The 24752-nt window shown below is 29.9% G+C and overlaps 3 protein-coding genes across 3 annotated transcripts; 2 read left to right on the top strand and 1 right to left on the bottom strand.

Annotated features, from left to right (window-relative positions):
- The first annotated feature begins 170 nt into the window (after positions 1-170).
- Rap2l (Ras-associated protein 2-like) lies at positions 171-3937 on the top strand. The gene is made up of 2 exons (XM_035081545.1): positions 171-316; positions 410-3937. Exon 2 carries the CDS (start codon positions 1019-1021, stop codon positions 1562-1564), a length of 546 nt encoding a protein of 181 aa, XP_034937436.1. The 5' UTR covers positions 171-316; positions 410-1018; the 3' UTR covers positions 1565-3937.
- Positions 3938-4538: 601 nt separating this feature from the next.
- Positions 4539-7724, bottom strand: LOC118065948 (uncharacterized). The gene is made up of 2 exons (XM_035081582.1): positions 7594-7724; positions 4539-7527 (listed from the first exon to the last, which is right to left on the bottom strand). The coding sequence occupies exon 2, from the start codon at positions 7501-7503 to the stop codon at positions 4690-4692; it is 2814 nt and encodes a 937-aa protein (XP_034937473.1). The 5' UTR covers positions 7504-7527; positions 7594-7724; the 3' UTR covers positions 4539-4689.
- Positions 7725-9384: 1660 nt separating this feature from the next.
- LOC118065955 (homeobox protein Nkx-2.5-like) lies at positions 9385-20168 on the top strand. Its single transcript, XM_035081596.1, has 4 exons — positions 9385-9696; positions 17383-17495; positions 17631-17858; positions 19136-20168. Exons 1-4 carry the CDS (start codon positions 9554-9556, stop codon positions 19684-19686), a joined length of 1035 nt encoding a protein of 344 aa, XP_034937487.1. The 5' UTR covers positions 9385-9553; the 3' UTR covers positions 19687-20168.
- Positions 20169-24752: the final 4584 nt, after the last annotated feature.

The following is a 24752-nucleotide window of genomic DNA, read 5'->3' as shown; positions in this document are numbered from 1 at the left end:
ATTTTATCAACAAAACAAGTAGCTGCGTAGTTCAAGATAATTTTTTTAGAAAAGAGGGACTGATAAACGTGATGGAAAGTGGAATCATGATGATTCATTGACCGTTAGCTCTCTCTTCAACGTGTATATACATTCCTCTCTCTGGCAACAATTCATTAATGGACATACGGCCTTTAGGTTAGTCGCTGGTTATTGTACTGCCACAAGTACTCAGACTATTCTATGGCAGTCATTGCAAGCAAGTCTGTATCAGTTCACATTCTCTAGTTATCCCGTGGTCCCGTGGCTTTTCAACTATACATCATATTACATTTTGGTAATCTTGATATATTAATCATCGTATTCTTTCTCTCACTTGGCTGTTATTTTTCATTAAATTTTTAATAAAATAATTTTTGTTATAAAATAGTGAACTTGATAAAAAGGTGTGTGTACAGTGTAACTGTAATAAAGTAAAATATTTATCTTGGAGTATATGTGGAAAAAGATGCTGAAAATACATGCGTGAAAAATCGAAAGGAAGTGCGATAAAATGGCGTCAACATCATGCAACACGTCGTGGACGTCGTGGAACAAATGAAAGGGGAAAAGTGTCAAGATAAAATATATTTCATCAATTGTATCATATGATATTCAATTGAAAGTTTAAGAACAAGTGTTGATAGTGGCTGTCGTAAAAAGACAAATGCTTATGAGCATAAAACTCATTTTCAAGTGTCATGTCTTTATCAAGTTGTAAACCAGTGTGGATTCTTTGTTTTTTTTAACACCTGAAAATAGGAAATAAAAGACTATTCGTGATAATTAACATCATTATAAGACATTATCTATTTTTACATTGTTATAATTGTTATAATAATTTTAAAAGATACTTGAAAAATACTTTAAAAGTATCTTTACAATAAATTTTACCAAAGAAATTTGATAAAACATAACAAAGCATACTTGTGTGCTTATTCTGTTGTGGAGTTGATACTAAATAAAGTTGATTAGTAAATAATAATAATAATAATAAATAATGCGTGAGTTCAAAGTTGTTGTACTTGGCTCGGGTGGGGTAGGCAAGAGTGCCCTTACCGTTCAATTTGTATCCGGCTGCTTCATGGAGAAGTATGATCCGACTATTGAAGATTTTTATAGGAAAGAAATAGAAGTTGATAATTCTCCGTGTGTGCTGGAGATACTTGACACTGCTGGTACTGAACAATTTGCCAGCATGAGAGATTTATATATTAAAAATGGTCAAGGATTTGTTGTCGTTTACAGCCTTACAAATCATCAAACCTTTCAGGATATTAAAACAATGAAAGAACTTATTACAAGAGTTAAGGGAACGGAACGAGTTCCTGTACTTTTGGTTGCAAATAAACTTGATCTCGAGCATCAGCGGGAGGTCGACACAGCTGAGGGGAATGCTCTTGCAGAACTCTGGGGCTGTCCTTTCATTGAGGCATCAGCTAAAAATCGTACTAATGTCAATGAAGTATTTGCCGAAATTGTACGAGAAATGAACTTTAGTCCCGAGAAAGAAAAGAAAAGTTATTGTTGTTGCAGTGTCGTTTAATACTTAATCAAAAGCTCTAGTGGTGAGACTGATGAAATTTTCCGAGGCAAATGTGGAGTTGTTTAATACAAAATTCAAAAAACAATCAATCAATCGGAATATACAACAAAACACTAATAAATAAAACATATATGCTCCACTAGGAAGTGTGCTGTGAACAAAACAAAAAGCAAAACAACTAAAAAATTTTTAAATTTAATACCGATTATATATAAATATATTAATTAATTAAATAATTAATTAATTAACAATGATATTAGAATATTTATATAAATGACTTACTAATGTTTATCGTTATGACGACGAAATGGATTCGCGTAAACAAATAAATAAATGAAAAAAAAAAACTAAAAAAAATTAAAATTTAAGGATAAACAAAATTCCATGCAATTTTCTATTAAAAAAAAAAACGTGGTTGTTAATAATAATAGTAATGATGAGGATGATGATAATTGTGAGCCACGGCCAAATATTTTAATATAAAAACAAAAAAAAATCATAGTATTATATATTATATATGTAATTATTGCTGTAAAAGTGTAAAATATTATTATAAGTGCGAATTTAAATATAAGACGATAACATAACAGTACTAAAAAATGAAACAATTAAAACAAAAAAAAAACAAAAGAAAGACAAAGAAAATTAATCAAGGGACAACAAGGACCAATGCACAGTTATTTACAATAGAGGAGAAAAGAAATACAAAAATTAAATCAACCGAAATAAAATAGAAGTGTAATTAATAATTATATATAGGAGTAGAGTGGGAGATTATTACAGTTATTATACAATTTAAATTCATTACACTTATTAGAGTGAAAAATGAGAAAATCCAATATTAAAATAAATTGTGCTAGGAGGCTCGTGTTCAATGTCCAAATGAATAATGCACATTCATTACTTTTCACAAATTAACATGAATTTTTAATAGAATATACGAATAAGGTGCTGATTAGATAAAGTAATAAAGCGTAGTTTGGAAGAAAAAAAAAAAATAAAAAATGTAAATAAGTGCTCCATTAATCAATTGTCCATTGTCTTAAGATCAATTTTTTAGAAGAAAATTCATTTTATAATCATTTACAAAATTTCCACTTATCGTAACTACAGTCAATAGAATTTTTTTGTCTATAAAATGTCACTTAGAAGATAAGATTTAATAAATTTTATTACTGAAAAAGAAAAAAAATATCAAGTCTGTAGTTTTATAACGATTGTCGACAATTAATAACTCATCTTCTTTATAAGATTGTTTTAAGATCATTTAATACAAGTAAATATTGTGTATTAATTTTTTTTTTATTTTTTACTTTGTCATTAACTATACTTATAACAACAGGGGTCAGATATAAAATTATCTACGTGCCTCTTGCATGTTGTATAAAACTATATACTTGTAAAGCCAATGAGTCATCGTTATAAAGTCCGCATAATCTACGTTTCTAAAATGAAGAAAAAAAAATTTTTTTAATAACAATAAGATAACGAAAAACTATTAAATAAATCAGTTTTTATTAATTCATTTAATTTCGTTTGTCATTACTTACTCTCACGCATAAGGAAAAAATTCAAAATGTTAAATACATGGTACATGTATAAATAGCAGGAAATACTTGATATCCGGTTATTTGAATCACATTTCTTTATCTGAATGTGTCACTCAAAAGAATGCATTCAAATTAAACACAAATATTAATGAAACACATAAACAGACTTATAGAATACTCAAATCAAGGGAAATAGGAATGGTTTATATATTTCTACATGAAACTCTTAGATTGTAAAGTAATTCATTCAATTATCATTCACATTTTATTATCCGATTTCATAAAATTGCATAATATTTTTCTAGATACATACATCGTAAATTATTGCAAAAAAAACTGTGTCTGATTGTAAAATTAATTTAAGATGAAGAAGAAAAAAAAAGAAAACGAAACATAAAATTTTACTTTAGCATATCACGCGGCAAAGGACGATGATTTGTCCCTAGTGATTACGATTTTCCTACCTGCCAATTTTTTATTAGAAAAATATCGATATTTATCGATTGAACGTGTGCGAATGAAAAATTTCCAATTAACAACATAAAACCCACATATTAGTATCAAAAAAATAGCGAAAAAATATAAAAAAATAAAATAACAATGCGTTTGATAAATAGAGAAAATAAAAAAAAAAATGAATTTAAAAACAAAAATGATTAAAAGAAAGTGTGTAACAACACCATGATTAGAATGTATATCGGCCTTTCAGTGCTACCTGCGTATGGTATTGAGTATGAAATATGTTATATTTTTTACAATGTGAAAAATAATTGTAAATATCACAGTATCAAGTTATATATAATAAAATCATTGATAATAATCATTAACTATAATCATTAATTTTGACACAGAACAGCTTTTTTATTATTTTATTATATTTTTTTGTGTACATTCTGATTTATCATAATTAAACTAAATTCTTGTGGTTTTAGTAGCAATTAAAAATATTGATTCTTCGATTCATGTTAGCATGTTAAGATAATCTAGTCAACAAAAAAGGTAAAAATCGTAATTACAATTTATCTAAATCAATTATCGAAATGATTTGGCTTCTCTCAGTTAATGTACTATTAAACAATGATAATCCATTTATTAAAAATATAATTACCTTAAAAAGGTCAATTCATTGATTATACTAATAAGTTCAATTAGACTGGCTCATGTGTATTTTTTTTTTTTTACTATATCAATGTTATTATGATTTTTATTATTAACTATTTTTTTATAATTAATATCATGTAATGGTATTTTGGCAATATTACATAAATATAAATATTTAACCATATATATATATATATATTTTTTTTTTTAATTTTCTTCCATTATTTTTTCTTTTTATCAAAAATAATATCAATGACAGATGAAAATGGATAAAAAAAATATTTAAATTATCAAACTAACTTAAGTACATTTTAATGGCTGTGACTCATGACAAAAGAAGAGTTAATGAATGAGCTAAAAAAGATAAGGCTGAACTAACAAATAATGTGATAGCTATTTTTCATATACTTATCACATTCATTAACAAATATGATTCATTAATATGAACTTTAATCATTAAAAAATACAATAATTTTAATTTTTTGACTGTAATTTATTGATTATCGTTACAATAGTATGCGCTTGTTCTATGGAATAATTTAGAGAGATACTAATTATTTCTTGATGCATTAAATGCTTTGTTATTTCGTCATTGATTTTTCTTGATTTTAATTCTGTTGATATTTGTAAGCACAGGTTTCCAAAATTATCTACAGCCGCGATAACATTGAGTAAAGATTCTAAATCTGTTTGTTCACTGGTAATGGTGTTCATAAAGTCTATTAACTCTTTGTAGTAATTCTCATAATCAGTCTCTTTGATACTAGAACTTAGGCTCTGAAAACTTTCCTTACAACATTTCATTATTTTTTCATAATTCCATTTATTTTTCAATTGTAATACATCCTTCATAAAATCAACAAATGATTTTATTAAACAAGAAAATGACTGTGGAGCAATTAGTTCGGATGATTCTAGACAATATTGAAAAGCTACTGTTGTAAGTTTTATAAATTTAATAAATGCATCATTTTCATCAGTTTCTGAAGGATTTTCCATAAAATGATCCCAATGAACGACAGTCATTTCTTTAGCAATTCGTATATACTCTTTACTACTACAATTTAGGATTAAATGAAGTTTAAAATCATCAGAAAGAATGTTTGGATCAATTAGAGGCTCTTTCACATCATTAATTAGCAATAAGGCTCCTGTAGTTCGCCTGAGGTAATCACTCATTATGTCTATGATGTTAGGAGGTCGATTGAAATTAAGCAACTGTGAAAAATAAATTTGATCAATAGGATAAATTATTTTTAAAATTTCTAAAATAGTTGTTTCACTTTCTCGTTTTTCTATCCACTCTGTGTGATGATGTAAATATGATTTCACAATTTTAGTAGCCATCATCAATAGCTCATCATTTAAATGTTTAGGAAATTGACAATTTTTTCTTTGATTAGTTATTCTTTTAGCTAAAGCCATCATAAAAGCATCTTCTTCAAGTTCATCAGAAAGTTGTGGAAATAATTTAATAATAGCATACAGTGCTGATTTAACAGATGATAGTGGAATATATGTTTCGTTTAACATAGGAATAAAAACGATATTTAAAATTTCATCAGCAGTGAACAAATTTTCTTCAATCATCGTCATAATAAGTTTATGAAACTTTTTAAACTCCCACGACGTTACTTCTAGTCCTATTTCTTTTAATACTCTTAAAATAAATTTAACACCGTTTTCATCACATTGGATTTTCATAATTGAAGATAATAAAAATATATCTTCCGGAGGTATCATAACGTTTTTATAGTCAGGATGACCAATACACATCTTGACGAGTAAACTAAGAAATTTATTTGGATTTTTCATCAAGAAAAGTAATACCATTTTCAAATTAGTCATATTTTTCAAATTTGCATTACGTATGATAAAATTATTGAACATTTCTTCAGTATGAACCGACTCAAGAATATTTTTAGCGTCGTATTTTAAAATAAATCCTAAAGTTACATCATAAACATCTGCAATATTCAAACTCATAAAAACTCTAGTAACTGTAGTGTAAACTTCTTGAATGTATGCTTCTAGATTTGGATCAGCAATTATTGTGACAAGATAGTCTAAAATAGTACAGAGATCATTTTTATCTAACATTGAATAATGTTGTTTAATGCATTCAAAAATTGTACTATTCCATTCGTCTTTATGTGTCATTAATTGCTTCATACACTCACGTTTACCAGCTTCGATTCCTTGACACAAGTCCGTTAGAGTTGAGTCTACTACGTCTTTCGGTTTACTCGATAACTGTCTCAGACAATTTATAAGCATTTCACTGCAGTTTGCGTTGTCATTTTTATTTAATATATTCAAAAGATTGTAACAATCAATTCCAATTGATTGTTGAAGAGATAATGATGAAGATGTCTCATAGGAAGCCCAATCTAGATAAGAATTGACATCAATCTCTTCGAGATTAAGTGCTAACAAATTTAATAATTGTGTATTAATTAATGTTATTTGGTTTTTTAAAATTTCTGAATCACATTTTTCTTCAGAATTTCTACCAAATGTTAACTTATACAATTTTTCATTCTCTTCGTTAACAGTTATGCTTTTTTCTCCATATTCATGGCAACATTCACAAAGCTTGATTAAATCTTTAATAAACCATCCCAATTCTTCTGTTTTCTTTAGTTTTGGCGTTTCATCATCTACATGTAACTGCATTATTTTTTTCTCTTTAAAAATAGTTATAAGTTCTTCAATACTTGTACAAAAATAATGTAAACCAAGACCCATTTCTAAACATTGTACATTATTGTTTTTCATAAGCATTAATTTTTGACAGGAATTTAAAATTAAATTAGTAGTTAATTTTTTAGCACGATGAAGACTCATCAAATTTAGATATCTATAGACAGTTGAATTGATTTCAGTACATAATTCTAGTGGAAAATGAAGAATAGATTCAGCTAAAATATCATCGAAATGAAGATCATACAGAATCGTTAATAAAAGAAAAGGAGATAGTGGTGGACACATATCTACTAGATGACCTTTAACAATATCTTCAGCTAATTGTTCTTGACATGTAAAACATGTATTAAAAATTAAATATTCATATGCTCTTACACATTTTTCGTTTATTGTTGATGCATCTTTGTTGAAAAAAATTCCAAAAGATTCAAAAATTTTTTTGATTCCATTACAAATTCCTTCGACATGCCGAGCATTTTCTTCGGTTATTTTTGATGATATTAACTTCAATTCCCCGCATTCTGAGTTTTTACTCATTAAAAATGCTTGTAACTTTGTATAAAATTCATCGAACTCATCCATGGTGTCACGTTGTTAGAAACTAACCTAGAAAATTATTACAGAATTTTTGTAGAATATAAATTGGTAAATTAAACATAATTTAATACTTACAATTATACGTATTACAAATTAAATACTTTCATTAATAATTTAAGAGAAATTTAATCATTATTTAAGTATCAACACTGATTTTTAAACAATTAATTTTTAAAACCTAAATGTCACATTGGATTTGTTTTTACTATTTATTTCTCTCACCATAAGTTGGTAATATCAATTTCTTATGTCTCAAAATTCAAACGAATGATAATTAAATGGAAATCTATTGTATCGACAATAGAAAAAAATAATTCGAACGCTAGATGACAATACTTGTATGATTTTTTTCGTCGGTAATTTTGTCTTTTTTAATATAAAAAAAATACATAAATTGAGATTATCAATGTATTCTTTTAAATTCTTATCTTAATAATAAAAAAGAAAAATATTAAAAATACTGAGAACTGATTTCAATAAATTCCAAAAATAATTTTAGATGAAAAAAATCAAAATGTCGAGTTATATGAAGTCGTTATCAATAATTCTGATTTCTGATAATCTTTGATAACTAAAGATTAACAGTCATCTAAAACGTTAATTTATATATTTATATATAACTACATATGAAATTCTTCGATTATTGTTACACAAGTATACGTCATACTAGTAAACAAATGCGTATTTTTCAACTTGAATAGATATTTTTTTCATATACAATAATTGTTTATATTTCTTTATAACAATTATTTCCTGATAAACTGACAAGTCACGCTTGATTATTGATTCAAAAAACACTAGTATTATCATTATTCTTTATACATTGAAATTCAATGATGATATATCGCAAAAATCGTTAATATATTAGAGCTTTGTAAAACTGGGCCATCGTGATATGTCTGGAAATTGATTTTTATATATCTTTTAGTACATCTACAACTCTTTCACCTTGTATGTTCAACTGTGAGCATCTTATTTTAATGTTGATAAAATAATGATTCAATTATTTAATCTTAACTGTCACTCATCTAGTAATCGTTTTATCTAATTAATTAATTCTAAATTTACATTGAATATTTTTAATTCAATCTTAGTTAATATTTTCTCTCATCTCTTGAAATAGAAAATGAGCAATCTATCGAATGAGTAGTCTCACCTGTCTAATATTAGGTAGCAGTGATGTCCAGTCATTAGATCTTCTTCCAAAAACTCTAGAGTAATTATAGCTGAGTTTTCCTTTAGTTAAAAAAAAAAATTTTAATATCAAAAGTAATAAATTTAGAAAAATTTTATTTTATTCTTTAGAAGTAAAAAAAAGAAAGCAGTGAAAACTTTCTTCACCAAATATTAAAATACTCTTGGATCTTAAGCTCCTATACTTGACTTCAAGGGTCTTGAACATTATGATGACAACTATCAAGTGTAGTTGAAATTATCTGTAGTACGTAAATATAATTATAAACTATCTATTTGTACAAATATTCTAAGACCGAATTGAATATGAATTAATGTACATAAATGTCTAGTGTATTTTTATCAGAGTTAATTTTATTCTATGATCAGAAATATGAATTAATAAAATATTCATTTTAAATGAATAAATTATTTACTTAATAACAAAAAGATACTTTCGATAAAAAAAATGTATAAGAGAAAAAAAAAAATTTTTATAAGAATTGTATTAAAATTATAAATTATTATTTACACTAAAGACTTAGAAATCAATGATCAGTAGTCGAAACTAATCTATTATAGGGTTTTATCAAAGGGAGATAACGTTGCCAGAGCTCCTATCTATAAATTCTGTATAGAATATTATATATAATCCATCAATATGTAAAGGCTGTTAGTATTATATACGTAAATTGTGTGTAAATTCGATTGAAATCTTCAACTTTTTCATAAAAAATTGTTATGATAGTTCTATTTTTAAATTAAATTTATCATCTTGTGAATTATAAACAGTTCAAGTTAAAAAAAAATCAATCTTTAATTACCTCATTCTAGAATTAAGTTAAAATTCTAGCTATTATTAATGATTGGCGGCTTCCACTTTGAATTTTTCGGTGAAAATCAATCGAAAGTTCAAAGTATGCAGACTGCCGGGTTTGATGATGGCTATGATGCTTCTTGGCATCTCATTCCACCTGATTATGTTTGTAATGAGGATGATTATAGGTAAGTTTATAAAAAAATTTAATTGATTATCCTTCAATGTTTTAACAATAATTTAATTTAGTCTAAAAAAAGATTACATTCATCAAAGATTGATCTTCAGATGACTTTCTTGAAAAATTTATAAATACACTCACAAGTCTATAAATTTAGTTGAAATAACAGTATATTAATATTTAATAGAAGTTGGAGATTTATTTTACGAAAATAATTCAGCAAAGTCACTTTCTAAATGTTTTTTAATTTTTCAAATGATGAAGTTACTTACGTGTAGAATAGCAGGTTCCATAGCTAAGCCAAACTATTGTAGCTTGTAGCCTCGTTTCAAAGCTTCCAAAATAATGCGATTTAAAAGTTTGAAATTTTCTTCCATCGCTTTTACAGTTACTTCAAAATCTGTGTATTTAAAATTTAAATGGTGTTGTTTCCAAATATATATACAGCTTAATAAGCTTCTTCCAAGATTTAAAATCAATCCTGGGTGAAAATGGTCGACACTAACTTTATAAATAAACATAACTTAAGTAGGTATAATATAATTTTTTTCTGCATAGTTTAATATAAAATAAATATTGAAATTTATTTTTATCATGACATGATGAAGATCAATTTAAAGGATGAAATAAAACGTAATTCGTCCAGGACATTCAGAAGGTGGTACGTGGTGATACATTTAGCCGATTCATTGGCATATTGAACAAGAACTCATACTCTTGTATATATTCCATTCACACCTGTCGGTTTCCACGTTTAAATTTTCGTTTTATCGTTGGCAATTGGAATCGGCAGTTTCACCAACCTCGTACAAGTACATTGAGTGCACATGGTGTCTCGTATTCTCATTGATGTAGGTGACAAAAGCAAGGTAAACATCGGAGACATTTTTTTAAAAGCATTGTTATTAAATAAAGGAAATTTAACCTTCCGGTGACGAACTAAAGAGCATCGGACTATTTGATTCATCTTAAATGCTTCTTAAAAAGACTGGAAAATCCATCGGCATTGACATTCACAGTCAAGTTAAATTTGGCAAAGTTAGTTTAGGTCACGTTTGAATTTGAAAAGTATAAGGAAACAGGAGGGGTACGTAGCATAGTAGTCGGCTAAAAAGACTCTTGAAGACGTCCCGTGGGGTTTTCTTGTGCTCTCGTAGTACTACGAATTTTACGTTCATTGACGGAGATATCTAAGGGCCCACCCGGTTTTATCTATTGTCCAGACTTTATGAATGAACCCACGAGTTTTCTTATTCTCACATATACTATCTGGTTTTTCACATGCTCTTATGTGTCCACTTTTACTTTTTCTCATTCATTCTTTTTTTTCTTCTCCGCTTTTGACCTTTCAAATTTTCCTTTTATATACCTGTATTTTTTTTCTTTCTCATGTTATTGGTTTTTTCACTTAGAGAACATCAAAATAAAAATATTGTATACATTACTGATTTTTTTCTCTTCAAGATGATTTTTTTAAAATACTTCATATCCACTTGTATTAATCATTTTTCTTTTTCAACTATCTTCTGCTCCTAATGTCCATCAGTTTTTTTTATTTTTCGCGGTCGATCGATTGTCCAGTTTACGATATCGTATCTATATAAGATGATAAAAAAGTGAGCGATTAGACACGTGTCACTATATAAATTCTTTACAGTTATATATAGAACCTTTTATAAAAACCTAACTGATTTTATAAAATAATAAAAAAAAATTTTTTTTAAATAAATCAATTAATAAATATTTTTATCAATCAAATGTTACTCTATTCAAATGTTTCACGTAGATAAAATTAGCCACACCAGTAAGAATACTTAAGAGTATTATAAATTATATAAAGTAATAATTTGATGCTGGTGACAAAACTAACCTGAGTACTTGTGAGAGTGACAATAAAGGTTCCGAACACATTCTAAAAAAGATACTCTGGTACTAGCATTTGACTTATTCCGGAAGTACAAGTTATACTTGAATGGAAATCCACTTGAGGACTCGTAAATTCTAAGAAGCTAAAATAAAATCTTGCAGGGACACGTTTTGGTAATAAATAGGAAGACCTGCTATTGCTATGGTTAAGCTAAAGGTCTCAGGTGGTGGCCGTTTAGTCTTTATTCTGTTCAATATTTCCTTACACTTCACTCAACTAGTCCCAAGTATTCTCCTACCAACAGGTACTTGTATTATTATGATAATAACCAAACAGTCGACGAAATAACTCCTCTTATAAATGGATGAACATCCATTGATGTTAAGCACGTTTTCTTACGAGCTTCACTGCACCTGAAGAACTAAGTAACCATATACAAAGTCGTCAAAGACTCTTGGGAAAATTTTCAAGTGCAGTCACTTGGACAACGTCGATTTTTCAACTAATATAATACACATGGCCTGCATCTCCAGCAGTCATCGTTTACGACTTACCAGCACTGCAACAATAGCTTCATTAATAGGGGTGACTTTACCTTCTATTTTATATTTAACACATGTTGAAGAAATTAATACTAATAATATGTAAAAATTATTACAAGTTTATAAATATACTTGAGACTATTTAGAAGTGTGGCAAACATTTTTTAACTTGAAGTATAAATTTGTAAAATAAAAATTAATTCTCTCAAGTCGATTCGCTTTAACAAGCTAGAAATGTGTTATTGTTTTACCTCAGATACAAAACATTCCCAGTTGGATAATTTTGAAAGATTTTTATCTCAAATAAAATCATGTTTTATTACACTTCTGATTTGTCTCTAGTTTATCTACAAAATGACGGTAACTTTTATTTGAAGATTTTTTAAATGCATGAAACCTTACCTAAGCATCACAGAGGTGTAAAACCCTTTACTTCTTTTAGCATGGTTTTATAGATTCTGGTGGTTTTAAGAGATAAAACTAATTTTACCCTTGCCTGCTTCGGTTAGTTCTTCAGATTTATTATCTATTGAACAAAAAATTCAGTAATTTAGAAATGGGCAACCTTTGGTTTTTTTAAAACTACTTGTTTCAGTACCAACTACTAGTAAGCATGCTTTTCTACCTGATGAACAAAATGAACAAAAGTTGTCCACTTCTGTAACAATATTCAGTATATTTTTAGAATAAAAATTAATCCATTCTGACAAATTAGCGTAAACTAATTATTATTTGATTTTAATATAAAATGTCTCATGCATAGTTTTTCTAACAAAGTAAAAAGAAAATTTACTTGATAAAGTAAGTTTGCAATTAAGGCAAAACATTGCTGAATAACATACAAGAGTCTAAGTAGGAATTTTACGACGAAAAAAAGTGAAAAGACTTGATCAGATGTCGCCTGCGGGATTAAAACAATGAGACATAGACAAATTGGGTTGCGTGTTCGAAATGAGTTGGCACAGCTATCGCCAAACAGTCGTGGGACTTGGACAAATGTTGCTCGATTGCTTCTCTCCCTACTTGGTACCACCCTTGGAGCTTTCACCCCTTCCAACCATCTTCTTTAGCTTACTCGCACTCATTTACTTGACTATTCTTTATCGTTAAACAGCTCAACTATGTCTCTCACTAGAGAAAACAAAACAAAATAAAGAAAAAATCTTAAGATATACCGTTAAGACCGTAAACTCGATTCTAACCCGATTAGATGTCGTGTTCTGACTCTCATTCTCTTGTTCCAAGCGCGAGCTCGGATACTCGATCCATTGCTTGCGTGACGTTGACTCCTTGTCACTATCGTATCTTATTTGCTTCTAGTACTGCAGGTTGAATCTTAACTTTAAAGTACATTGATCAATTATTGTTTTAATATCACACAAACAAAATCTTAACCTAAAATTTAATTTATAAAAGTATAAAATAATTATACATTTACTAAATATTTATGAGCTTTCTTCAAATCTATTCCTTCACAAGGAATCGTATGGAGGTCACGTGATGTTTTTGGTAAATCTGCACTTACCTATCGAATGATAATACAGTTTTTCAGTCAATATGACGTAACCTCTATATGAGTATGGGCACTTAGGAATGTGGTATTTCCAGCATCAATTTCAAAGCAGAAAGCGTACGTTTTGTGCATTGGTGAAACTATCTATGCGCCCTCTACAACAGTGGGAGCAATAGTATATTATACTACAAGGGCAGAAAGTTGAAGTTCTTGCACTGCGCGCCATGAAGCCCGAGGCAAAGCCCTCTTTCTCATTGCATATTTTCTTTTTTACAGTTTTCATGATGAGCACAATTGGTAACATGTCTGACTCAATAATTAATTGAGCCTCTGCATTAAAGTCTCTTAAAATCTCATCTTCGTTCATAGATTTCTCAGATGATGATAATTTGTCATTCATTTTTGTTATCATTAAATAACAACTACAACTTCATTAAAAAAAAGACTGATAACTTTTGAGGTTATATACAATCATAGTTTGTTAACTACTATTGTTAAACTGAGAAAAGAGTTTCTCAGTTGCTTCAATTTCGGGCTCCCCACCACTGATTTCTTACCCCTTCTACCACGTTTTTCGCTACTGCGCAAGCGTACAAGGGCACATGAGGAACTTTCTTCTCAGTCCGACATATTGACTGGCGGCAGTTTTGCGTATCAGTGTGTACGAGAAAACTCTTTCGTTCCGTTGTTGTAGATGACGTGTGAGTATTTCTAGCGAAGCTACGGATGAAGAAGAAGTGTTAAGAGATTTTGACGCAGAGGCAAAATTGATAATCGAAACAGAAACGTTGCCAAAGAAATCAGTAAACAGATACAACTTAGTCTATGAGGCCTACAAAAAATGGCAGACGGACCATAACAATTTGCTGTCAAGCTCGGAAGAAAGTAAAATAATAAAGAGTTTATTTAATATAAACAAATGTTGTTATATTTGACTTGTCATATGTTGTTGATGCCTGCCCCCCTCCCCCACCCCGATCACATCACAACATTTATAACCTAGAAAAGTAAATGAAAAAGAAAAAAACAGAAAAGAAGCGAGTTTTGTTAAATAAAACATGATCATGTAACAGGCTGCGTGCTGAATAAACGCACTTTCGGCCATTATGTCGTGCAGGGCAGGAAATTCAACTTTCTGCACTAGTAGTGTAATATACTATAAATATAATAATGATCATTTATTTAACATATAAAATTGCATATTATTTCATGTAAGTGTATTATTATTACATTATTCAATTTACAGTAAAACAGGGAGTTGTTTTCACTTCCTGAGTAAGTAAATTTTATTCTGATTTTAAAGTTATATTAGTTTTGAAGAGAAAAATTTTTTACCTTTATTTTGTTGAATTCCATTTCATTATATATTTATAGATTTGTCATTTACACCGGAACTAGAGATATTTGGTCTATTATTATTGAAGGCTGACGATGAGTGATGAGCAACGAGAAAAAAAATCTCATGTTTGCTTTAAAACTTTAAGATGACTAATTCAATAATGCATTGTGTGCAAGTTCTCCTTTGATCGAAGAATATTTACGATGTATAAAATATGTGTGCTTGATGGCATTCAAAGGTCAAGATATATACATATACTGTAAGGATGAGAAAAACGACTATAGACTATGTTTAATATGGCATATTACAAAAGGACCCTTATCCGCCCCCTTCCGCACTTTTTGACTTTACTGAACGAGGATGGGGAAGAGAGGAAGCTATATAGACACAATGGAATACCGAGAGAACCGGAAATACGAGAAAACTTTTCACCGCATATACATAAGATGTTGAAAATAGGCGGGATGCAATTGAAAAAATTAGAATCGCATTTTAGGAAAAAAAGGTTCCTACAATAACATACTATATCAAGGACATAAAAGAAAATGTTTGAAAAAAACTATTATTGATAGGTGCCAATAATATTTTATCTGGAATTTTTTTAATTTTATTAGTGTTGTTATACAAATGTGATATTATTGAATGAATTACCAATTGATTTTAATATTATCGATATATTAATATATTTAATTATGCATATTGAGTCAAGCAGAAAAAATATAATAATCATATAGGAAAATGGTATATGATTCAGAGAAAGTATTTATGCTGTATATAGTGGTCTAGTATGATATAATAACTTTCTTTTGTTTTATACCAAGTCATTCACATGATAATCAACATGCAAATAAATATAATCGCAATTTACAACAAAGGAGAAACAGATAACAAAAGTTAATGGTTTTTCACATCAACACTCGACATTAAGTGTGTCGTGGAGAACCGGTAAATGGTTTTTGATCGATGTTGATTTTGGATTGGCGGAAAATCTAGTATATTACCAAGCTCAACATAATCACCACCCCTAGATTAGCCGCGCCCCTTTGCTCTACATTCAACTCCACCCTCTGGTAAATTACCACGGAAATTTACCCTCGAATGAGACTCAATGCTGCAGTAAGGGTAGTTGTGGTGTTAAATTACCGTGGAATTTACTTCTGATTGGGGATGAAAAACCCGCCCCTGTTAGAAGACACGCCTTCTGGAAACTCGAGGACACTCGAGGTTGAAAGCTGCATAAAAGTAGAGACACACTAGCCGTCAAGTGTTCGTCGAGGACACTCGAAAAAGTACACGACCGGTTTTCGATGACAGTACAAGAACATAAATAAAAATATTTTTTTTTCTGATCTCAGTGTTTGTAACGCCAGTTTTTTAAAAGTCTGTTTTATAATCTTGAGTTGCCGAATATTGAAGATATCTCCTGGAAATTGTTTCAATGGAAGTATTCAGTGATAAAGTGAAATAACAAATTGTTTAGTTTGACAATTTATGTTTTGAGTGAATCAATTTTGAATATTTGGTGAACAACTTTGCAATTAAATGCAATACATATTTTATATTAAACTGACAGAACATTTTTCTTGATATTAAGTTTAATAAAATTTAAAAAAGTGAAATAAAATAGCTCCAATTTTTGTTAGAGTTTAAGTAGTCCAGACTTTTACTAGTTTGTGAAAAAAATCAACCAAAATGGGTGATAAAAACAAAATTCTACCGTGGTCTTTGTTTCCTTATCCAGCTAGTTTACTCAATCATGTTTGGTACAGTCAACTAGCTCTAAACACAAGGTAAAAAACCATTCTGTTTAAATAAAATTTTTTTTTTCAGATTCATATTTAACATGAATCATGAATTAGAATAATAAATAAAGATGTTGTACTTAAAGAATTGAATAAAATCCTATCAAAGAGAAGCCGAAATAAAGTCATCAATAAATCAATGTTGTTTCTTGAAATTTACTTTTAATCAGAAAAAAATTTTTTCAAGCATCATTTGAATAAGTAGGATAATAATCGGACAATATATTGAGCAATAGAAATAGTTGAAGTGGGAATAAAAAATGTTTATGGAAATGGAGATTTCGATGCGACCTGTCATATGGTACGTGCTGTGATAATAGTTGAACTAGCTTACAATTTAAGACCAGCAGTAGTACGAAGTCTAAACAATTCACCGGATTACAAATTCTTCAAAGTCGTTCAAGTTCTTTATGTTTCTCGATTTCCGCAGGTTTATTCTTATGTAGTAGGAAATCTACGGGAGGTCGGTCGGCTGATGGTAGTTTGATCCTAAAAGACGACAAAACTCGACTGGTTTTAATCGGTTTTAAGTAAAAGCTAGTGGTCAATTGAGTCCTCTGAACTATTTACATTTACTAATCATCAGGAGCACTTTAATTAATCTTCATCCATTCCTTGTTTATTTTACAGGCTATTGGAAAGCATCAAAATGCCCGTAGCATCAAGAACGAGTTCAGGATTTCACATAAGTGACATTCTAGAGCTGAATGAGGCCAAACCGACGGCTCAAGAAGATAGTCCTGGTAAGCAAATCCGTTTTACTTTTCATTATAATAGACTCAAACATTTATAAAACTTCACCAGAAGATACTAGCATAAAGCATACTTGCCTAAATAAACAGATTTATTAACAGCTGTGCAAAAAATATGGTTTACAGGAACAACAATTCTTCCTGGTACTACTGATGTTCCTTCAGCGTATCAACAACTTTTGGAACACACTACAGCCATGTTACAGCCTGGATTACATGGTAATTTGACTAGAAGTTCATTACCTCCACCACCACCACCGCCATCAGCAGCTCTACCTCCTCCTGGTCTCTTAGGGTGGCCAACAGCTCCAATTTTACCTGTTTCAATGCCACAATCCCTAGCTGACATGACTGGTAAGTTGTAAATAGTAATTATAATCCTATTTTACCTAAACCACTTGAAAATTGTCATTATGAACCAATTAGGACGAAAAATAGATTATAGGAAGATCCTCAATGATAGAAAGATCCCATCTTTTCCAAGAATTTAAATGTTTTTTATATTTCCAATGAATTACTTCTTCATAGAAGCTGTAAATGTAGCATCCTTTATTCTTAGACAGCTAGTCGTGACAACCCTTATTTATTTAACACCCTACAATTGGTTCGCGTCGGCTAAGCAGGATCTAATGGTCCTATAAAAGGTCCTTTTGGTTCCCCTGGATGTGATTGGCCAAGTTAGGGTGACAGATGTCACCGTGGAGACAGATGCAAACGGCTACAATCATGAGCATAGGTCCAACACAAACGAATTTTTAGTCATTCCCCACCTCACTCTCTCTCGGAAACAGCTCGATGAATCAAAATCGTCACGCCCAAAATTCGCATTGTCGCGGTTACTGAAGACTCGTGTTGTATAGTTGTACTTTACCACTGCTTATTTTTCAAGAGTAATAGGGGGCTTGGTGCTTTAGATCAGAGATGGATACCCTCTTCTCCATTTTATATTATTCAACTTCTCGATAGTGTCAACCATTAAACTCGCTTATTCCCCCATCCCAAGTGATTTTTTTAGGACTTGAAATGACTATTAAATAACGTAACATTATTGATAAATAAAAAAAAATAATTTTTCATGTTAAAAGATGATTTCTTTTTTTTTTATGCTAATTTTGAATTTAAATCAAAAACTCAGGATATTGGAGTTGGAATAAAAATTCTCTGTTTTAAAAAATGAAAGAAATAAAAATTTTGTTGATATAATGAAGATGTAGTAATGTATGATATCTAGCAAATCAGATGATATATCACAATGAAAATAATTATGTATAATAAGAGTAGGATTTGATATCGAATCACAAGTCTTTAGGTGTCGTCTTAATTGAAATCACAGAGGGCGAATATCAAGGGCTAATCTCCCATGAAAATGATATGGTTGATCTCGTGGGGTGCCACGAAGAGAGAACACATACGAGAATTCAATAGGCTTTATATCGCTTTCGCACCCTCTCTCTTTTACCCCGAATACAATAGCATATTGTATACTTATAAGATCACCTCAACCCAAACTTTCCTCCACCCTTTATAACCGATAGCGTGTTCATAGGCAGTTTATGCAGACTTTATGTCCCGTGGAGATCAACATTATTTTTTTAAATATCACATCTCTAACCAAATTCATCTTCTTTCAGTACATCAACAACAACAACAACCAGACTCTACAAGTCCAACCATTTCGGATCTCTCTTTTCCATCGCATCAGGACACTGGCAATGAATCCTCCAAAGATGAAGAGCAAGACTTTGAAGAAACTGAAGAGCATCACTCTGATGAACGCAATGATGACAAAGACAGATCTCGGGAAATTAATGATAACAGCCATTGTGGAAAGAAACAAAGAAAACGAAGGGTTTTATTCTCCAAAGCTCAAACTTATGAACTTGAACGACGATTTAGACAACAGAGATACTTGAGTGCACCAGAACGTGAACATTTGGCGTCGATTATCTGCCTAACTCCTACCCAAGTCAAAATCTGGTTCCAAAATCATAGGTATAAGACAAAGAGAGCTCAAAATGAACGAGTTGAAGCTGGAGCTTCTGGATGTTCTCCAAGAAGAGTTGCTGTACCAGTTCTAGTGAGAGATGGAAAACCTTGTCAATCAAAATTAGTCGAATCCACGTATCCTACTGGAGCTAATGGTCAAGTACCTATGACTTCTTACATGAAATATTGGTGGTGAATAAAAAATTGTTATTCACTTTTTTTCATACCTGAAGACATCTATAATTGTCTTTGTATACCAGTGCAAATGAACATTCCATACTAATAATAATTTGACAGAAAAAAATTATTTTATTTATTTTAAAATAACAAATATCTTGGAAACTAAATCTTAAGTGATGATGGTTTTTCTTTGGGCAGACGTCTTATATAGTAGACCGAATAGAGGCGTATAAAAATAAAATGAAGTGATTTTTAAAATCAAGTGAATATTTAAGATAAATTTAAGATGTCATTGTTGTAGAGAAGCTGATCTAAAAGGAAAAGAAACAAAGGAAAAGTTAAACTTTTCATTGAAAAATAGAAAAAAAATTCTCGATCAGATTTTCACTTTAAACGACATTCAATTTATCATTCTATAAAAATAATATTTATTGTAGCTGATTGTATATATGTAAATTGTGTATGATAATAGTATAAAATATAATATATAATCGCATCAAAGCGTACATAAATGTAAATTCATATTGTCTATTAGATTTATTTATTTTTTTCCTAGTAAACCTAAAGTATTAATCATTTAATACTGTATCTGACCCCTTTTTTTACTTTTTGATTTCTAACTACACTGAAGAGTGTGTATCTCATCCCTCTCTGCAACTTATTCTATTCTATAACCCACGTTTCCTTTTTGCACGACATGCCGGAAGCAAACCGTAGCTCGAGTGACACGCTTCCGGTTTCCGTTTCCATCTTGTTACCCGTTTAGATTTCCCGTTGTCTCCAATCCCTTTGCGATGATGTCAAAAGTCAAACAGTCATCGTTCATTTTTTATTTCTGCCTTTTGTTTTTCTTACAAAAATACATAACAAACAATTCTTATTCATGTTGTTCTTATTTTTAGCCAATATACCACCAACAACATCACTATCTTCTTTTTCTTTGGCTTCTTTTAGATAAAAAGTTTGATTTTTATTCTATCAAATGCAATCAAATTATTCATTATTCAATTAGTTGAATAAGTATTGAAGATGTTTCATAATAACAACATAATTTTTTTGCTGATCTTATTCCAATCCACCAACTATTATTACCGAATATTTGGACTAAGACATTCAATGTTGAAATCTAGAATTGATTAGCACTTTATTTGGAACATTCAATAAAAAATAAATTAATTTATTTGGTTTATTCCAACAATCGATTCAAATAAAATACCATAAAAAAAGCTAAAACTAGTATCAATTGCTGGGTAATATTTTTTTCAAACTGACTCCCCTTTTATCCTTTAACTTGTATACATAACTTAATTCAGCCAATCTATATAATCTCAATGATAGGGACATGACGCAGCAAAGTAAATGGAGTGGACAACGGCTAACATATGCCCACGTTGAGAAAATGAGAAAGTGTCTATTGTAATATCTATATGGATATTCATTTCAGTATGTATAAGAAGTAGCAGAGAATATTCGATGGTCATGTTATATAGTAATAGTTTGGAATGTCTGTGCAATGGACCAGAAGCGACTGATAACATTCACGAGGCCTCGACCAACATATGATGATATTATATGATTTATATGTGACCCTTTCTAATCACGATTTCAGCCTTAATATTTTTTCTCATCAATATAAACTTATTTTAGTTTACTTTCATTTATTTTATCATTCACATGATGTTGCTACGCTTCTCATTTAGACGTTTATTAAATTTTTCAAACTATCATTTGAAAAGTTCAATATCTAGAGAAACTTTTAAATGTGTAATGTAAAACAAATCCTTAAAAAATAAAAAAAATTACTTGTGTCTTGTGCAGTTTAACCTAAATCAATATAAAAAGAAAACAAATTGATAGTTTGTCGAACGACGGGACGTCCCCTAATATTTCCGAATGTAATCGAAGGGGTGTAGTGTCCTACAACGATGGACCGAATGGACACGAGAAAGTATATCTATACTTAAAAAGCTCTGGAGTGAAAGAATAAAATAAAAAAAGAAAAAAATGAAAAAAAAGTTCGACAATGCAGTAACGTCCGGGGATGTTTTATTGGCTGGTTTCCGCATGGGGTAGAAATCCTCGTAGTAACGAAAGTTCTAAGGGGATGAAGAGGTGTTTGCTTGGTCGACCATCTATGTATTGCTTCAAAACTTTTCAAGGAAATCTATTTGCTAAAACTACAAAATTGCTTGTTCGTTATAGAAGTCTCTAATCCTTATTAATCCTGATGAACATTAAAAGATTAAATATTTCTAGCTAATATCGACAATTCCTCAAAAAACTTTAGATCAAGTTCTTGGAATAATCGTTTAAATTTTAATAAAAGAAGCAAGATAATAACATCAATGAGTAATATTTAATTGGAACAAAAATAGTTAGTTGATGATGGTAATTAACATTTCACTATAAAAATAATAATAACAATGACTGTATTGAAATCTAAATTAGAATGAGAGAATAAATGATTATTTTTAAAGATAATTGTTGCTAAGATGATCGATAAGATAAAAAATTGACCCGAGAGGTCTTGAGAACAAGGAAATATATGATTTCTCAGTTATTAAATGCCATGAGCAAGTCAAGTTAATTAGAAGGACCTCACCTGGTTGGTTGATGGACTAGTGTGATGTGTAACGATGATACATGGTAAAAGTTCACTCTATTATGTTTTAGTCGTCGATTGAAGCAACCGGAAGTAAAGGTTTTTGAAGGCAAGAGTGCGAGCCACGTGGCATCGTTACACTAGGGTGTGATCCAGTCACGCGACCGGAAAGAGCATCCTAATTGATATCGATCGAGAATGGCTTTTTTATTTTTTCACTGAAATACACTCGTCTGTATGTATGAAAGTATCTTCTTACTGCTACTCATATTGGTGGAAAATAGAAGTAGGTAATTGAAAAAATTAACTTGTTGGTAGAATTCCAACAAATATAATAGTTTTGGTAAAAGAACAAGAAAGAATAAAAAGAGGATACATATGTGATACGGAAACTTCAGAGGTTTGGGAGGTATTCTGAACTAGGAGAAGGAGAAAAAGTAACTTGGTTATTAATCAAAGTGAAATTCAACGGGCAACCACTACCGTCGAGACCATATTCCTCGGTAAGAATAGATCGTTTCCGGTTCCGTTTGCTTTATGGTACGTTGCGGCTCAGCGATGTATTAAGATTGCTTAATCGATAAAGTCTCAAACGGAAAACTAATTCGTTTTTCATTTCCCCTTTCATTTTATCTTTTTTATATTTTTTTGCACATTTTTATTTTTTTTCCAGTATTCGTCCTTTTTTCCAATCTGATGAAAAAAATGTGCAATAATCCAATGATGGAACCAAAGCTCTGACGTTGATAAATATTCCAATATCATAATTTGTTATTCAAATAATATTCTAAAAAAAAAAACAATATTCATTGAAAACTAGATCATTTGTTGTTTTTTTTCATTCAAAATGCATGATTAAAAAAATAATGAATACTTACTTAAATAAGTGAAAGAATTATTACTGGCTAAAAAATAATCAGAGCTAAACTAAAAGCTATGTCTACTTTTTCTTCTTATGGGAAAAAAATAACAATAATTCAGTTTTATTAGTGAACTGAATAAATACAAAATAATGTCCTGGACTAACTGTAAAAATGATTGAGTCAAGGTTTAAATAAGGATCATGAATGAACAAAATGACAGTATATCAATCTACCATAATGAATCATGTTATGAATTTTTGGTTAGATAGCATCAATAACTCAAAGCCAACAAGCTAATTCAGTATCAAAAGGCACGTGGGTATAATAACGCCTACAATCACCCTACCAACGAGATTGAGGAACCTCAGCACTCAATAATTTTCCCACCCTCACCCTAGAATCTCTACTTCGCAGCCTACAACCGTGACAATAGGGGTTTGCACGCGCGCTATCCATTAGCTGATGTTCCTGTTGATACTAACCGTATGTAGACGTGCACCCACACTCAATAAAAAGGGTGTAAACTACTAGAATTTCATTCATGTGGATTAAGAGCTAAATTCCATCATTGGTAATATTATATTTTCACGACAAATACAGAATACTAATTTCTTCAATGAGAAACAATGATAATGACTGTGGGAAAATCAGAAAATAACTAAAATGTATCAATTACCTAAACGTATTCCCGTTAAATGTATCAACTAGGGAGTGAATAAATGTTCAATTGAATTATTCATTAGTTGAATGAAGTATAAAAGACATTATGTGAAGCAAAAAAGTGGACATGTTTTTTCATCATAAACTTTATGTATCAAAGTATCCTAAATATCCAAGATTATCCAAGGATTTGATCGGATCAGAGCGAAAAAAATATAGAAGAGGTGTGAAGCATTCGATTTTTCACTCAATTTCTTTCGAAATATTTTTCTACGAAAGTTCAATGAGGATTTTCGACCCAACAGTTGTGGAACTAGACTTCACGGTGTGGACAATAATATAGTGCTATGTGCTCTTGCTAAGCTTGTTAAATGTAAACCTCAATTTCTTTATTCAATGCAAGTATGCTTTAGATGGTAAATATGTTTGGATAAATACGATATTCAAGTCACTATACGTGGCTTAGCACATTTTATTTATCCTGAAAGGAAAAATTTAGTAAAATATCGCAATGAAACATGAAAATTAACAAAAGTTTTTTTTTTTAACTTTTCAGCTTAAAGAGAAGTTATTGGAATAGATCTATAATCGCAACTGAGTGCTCTGAAGAATGGTTATTATTCTCATATTGAAAAAAAAATTTAATATTGAATAACCCATGTAAAAAATGGTTCATTGAAATGGTTCCTAGAATGTTCTTCAGAATGAATGCTTATTTCATGAGATTATGATAGCTAGATATGCATAACATTTTTATTTTATCAACAACAAGTAATTCTAACGTTATTTATAAATTACATCAGGATTATTTACTGTTTATAAAATAAAAATAAAAAAAACATTTCTAATGGAAAATAAACACTCTAGATCTTCACTCAACTTTCAATGGAGTGTCACGTAAGCCACAGCTTGTTTTAGCGATCAAATCGACAAGAATTAAAGTGCATCAACCATAGT

The sequence above is a fragment of the Chelonus insularis genome, unplaced genomic scaffold, assembly GCF_013357705.1.
Source record: "Chelonus insularis isolate UGA/USDA-ARS -01 unplaced genomic scaffold, ASM1335770v1 contig_324_pilon, whole genome shotgun sequence".
Taxonomy (NCBI): domain Eukaryota; kingdom Metazoa; phylum Arthropoda; class Insecta; order Hymenoptera; family Braconidae; genus Chelonus; species Chelonus insularis.
The sequence above is the reverse complement of the archived record's forward strand: the minus strand, read 5'-3'. Positions and strand labels throughout refer to the sequence as shown.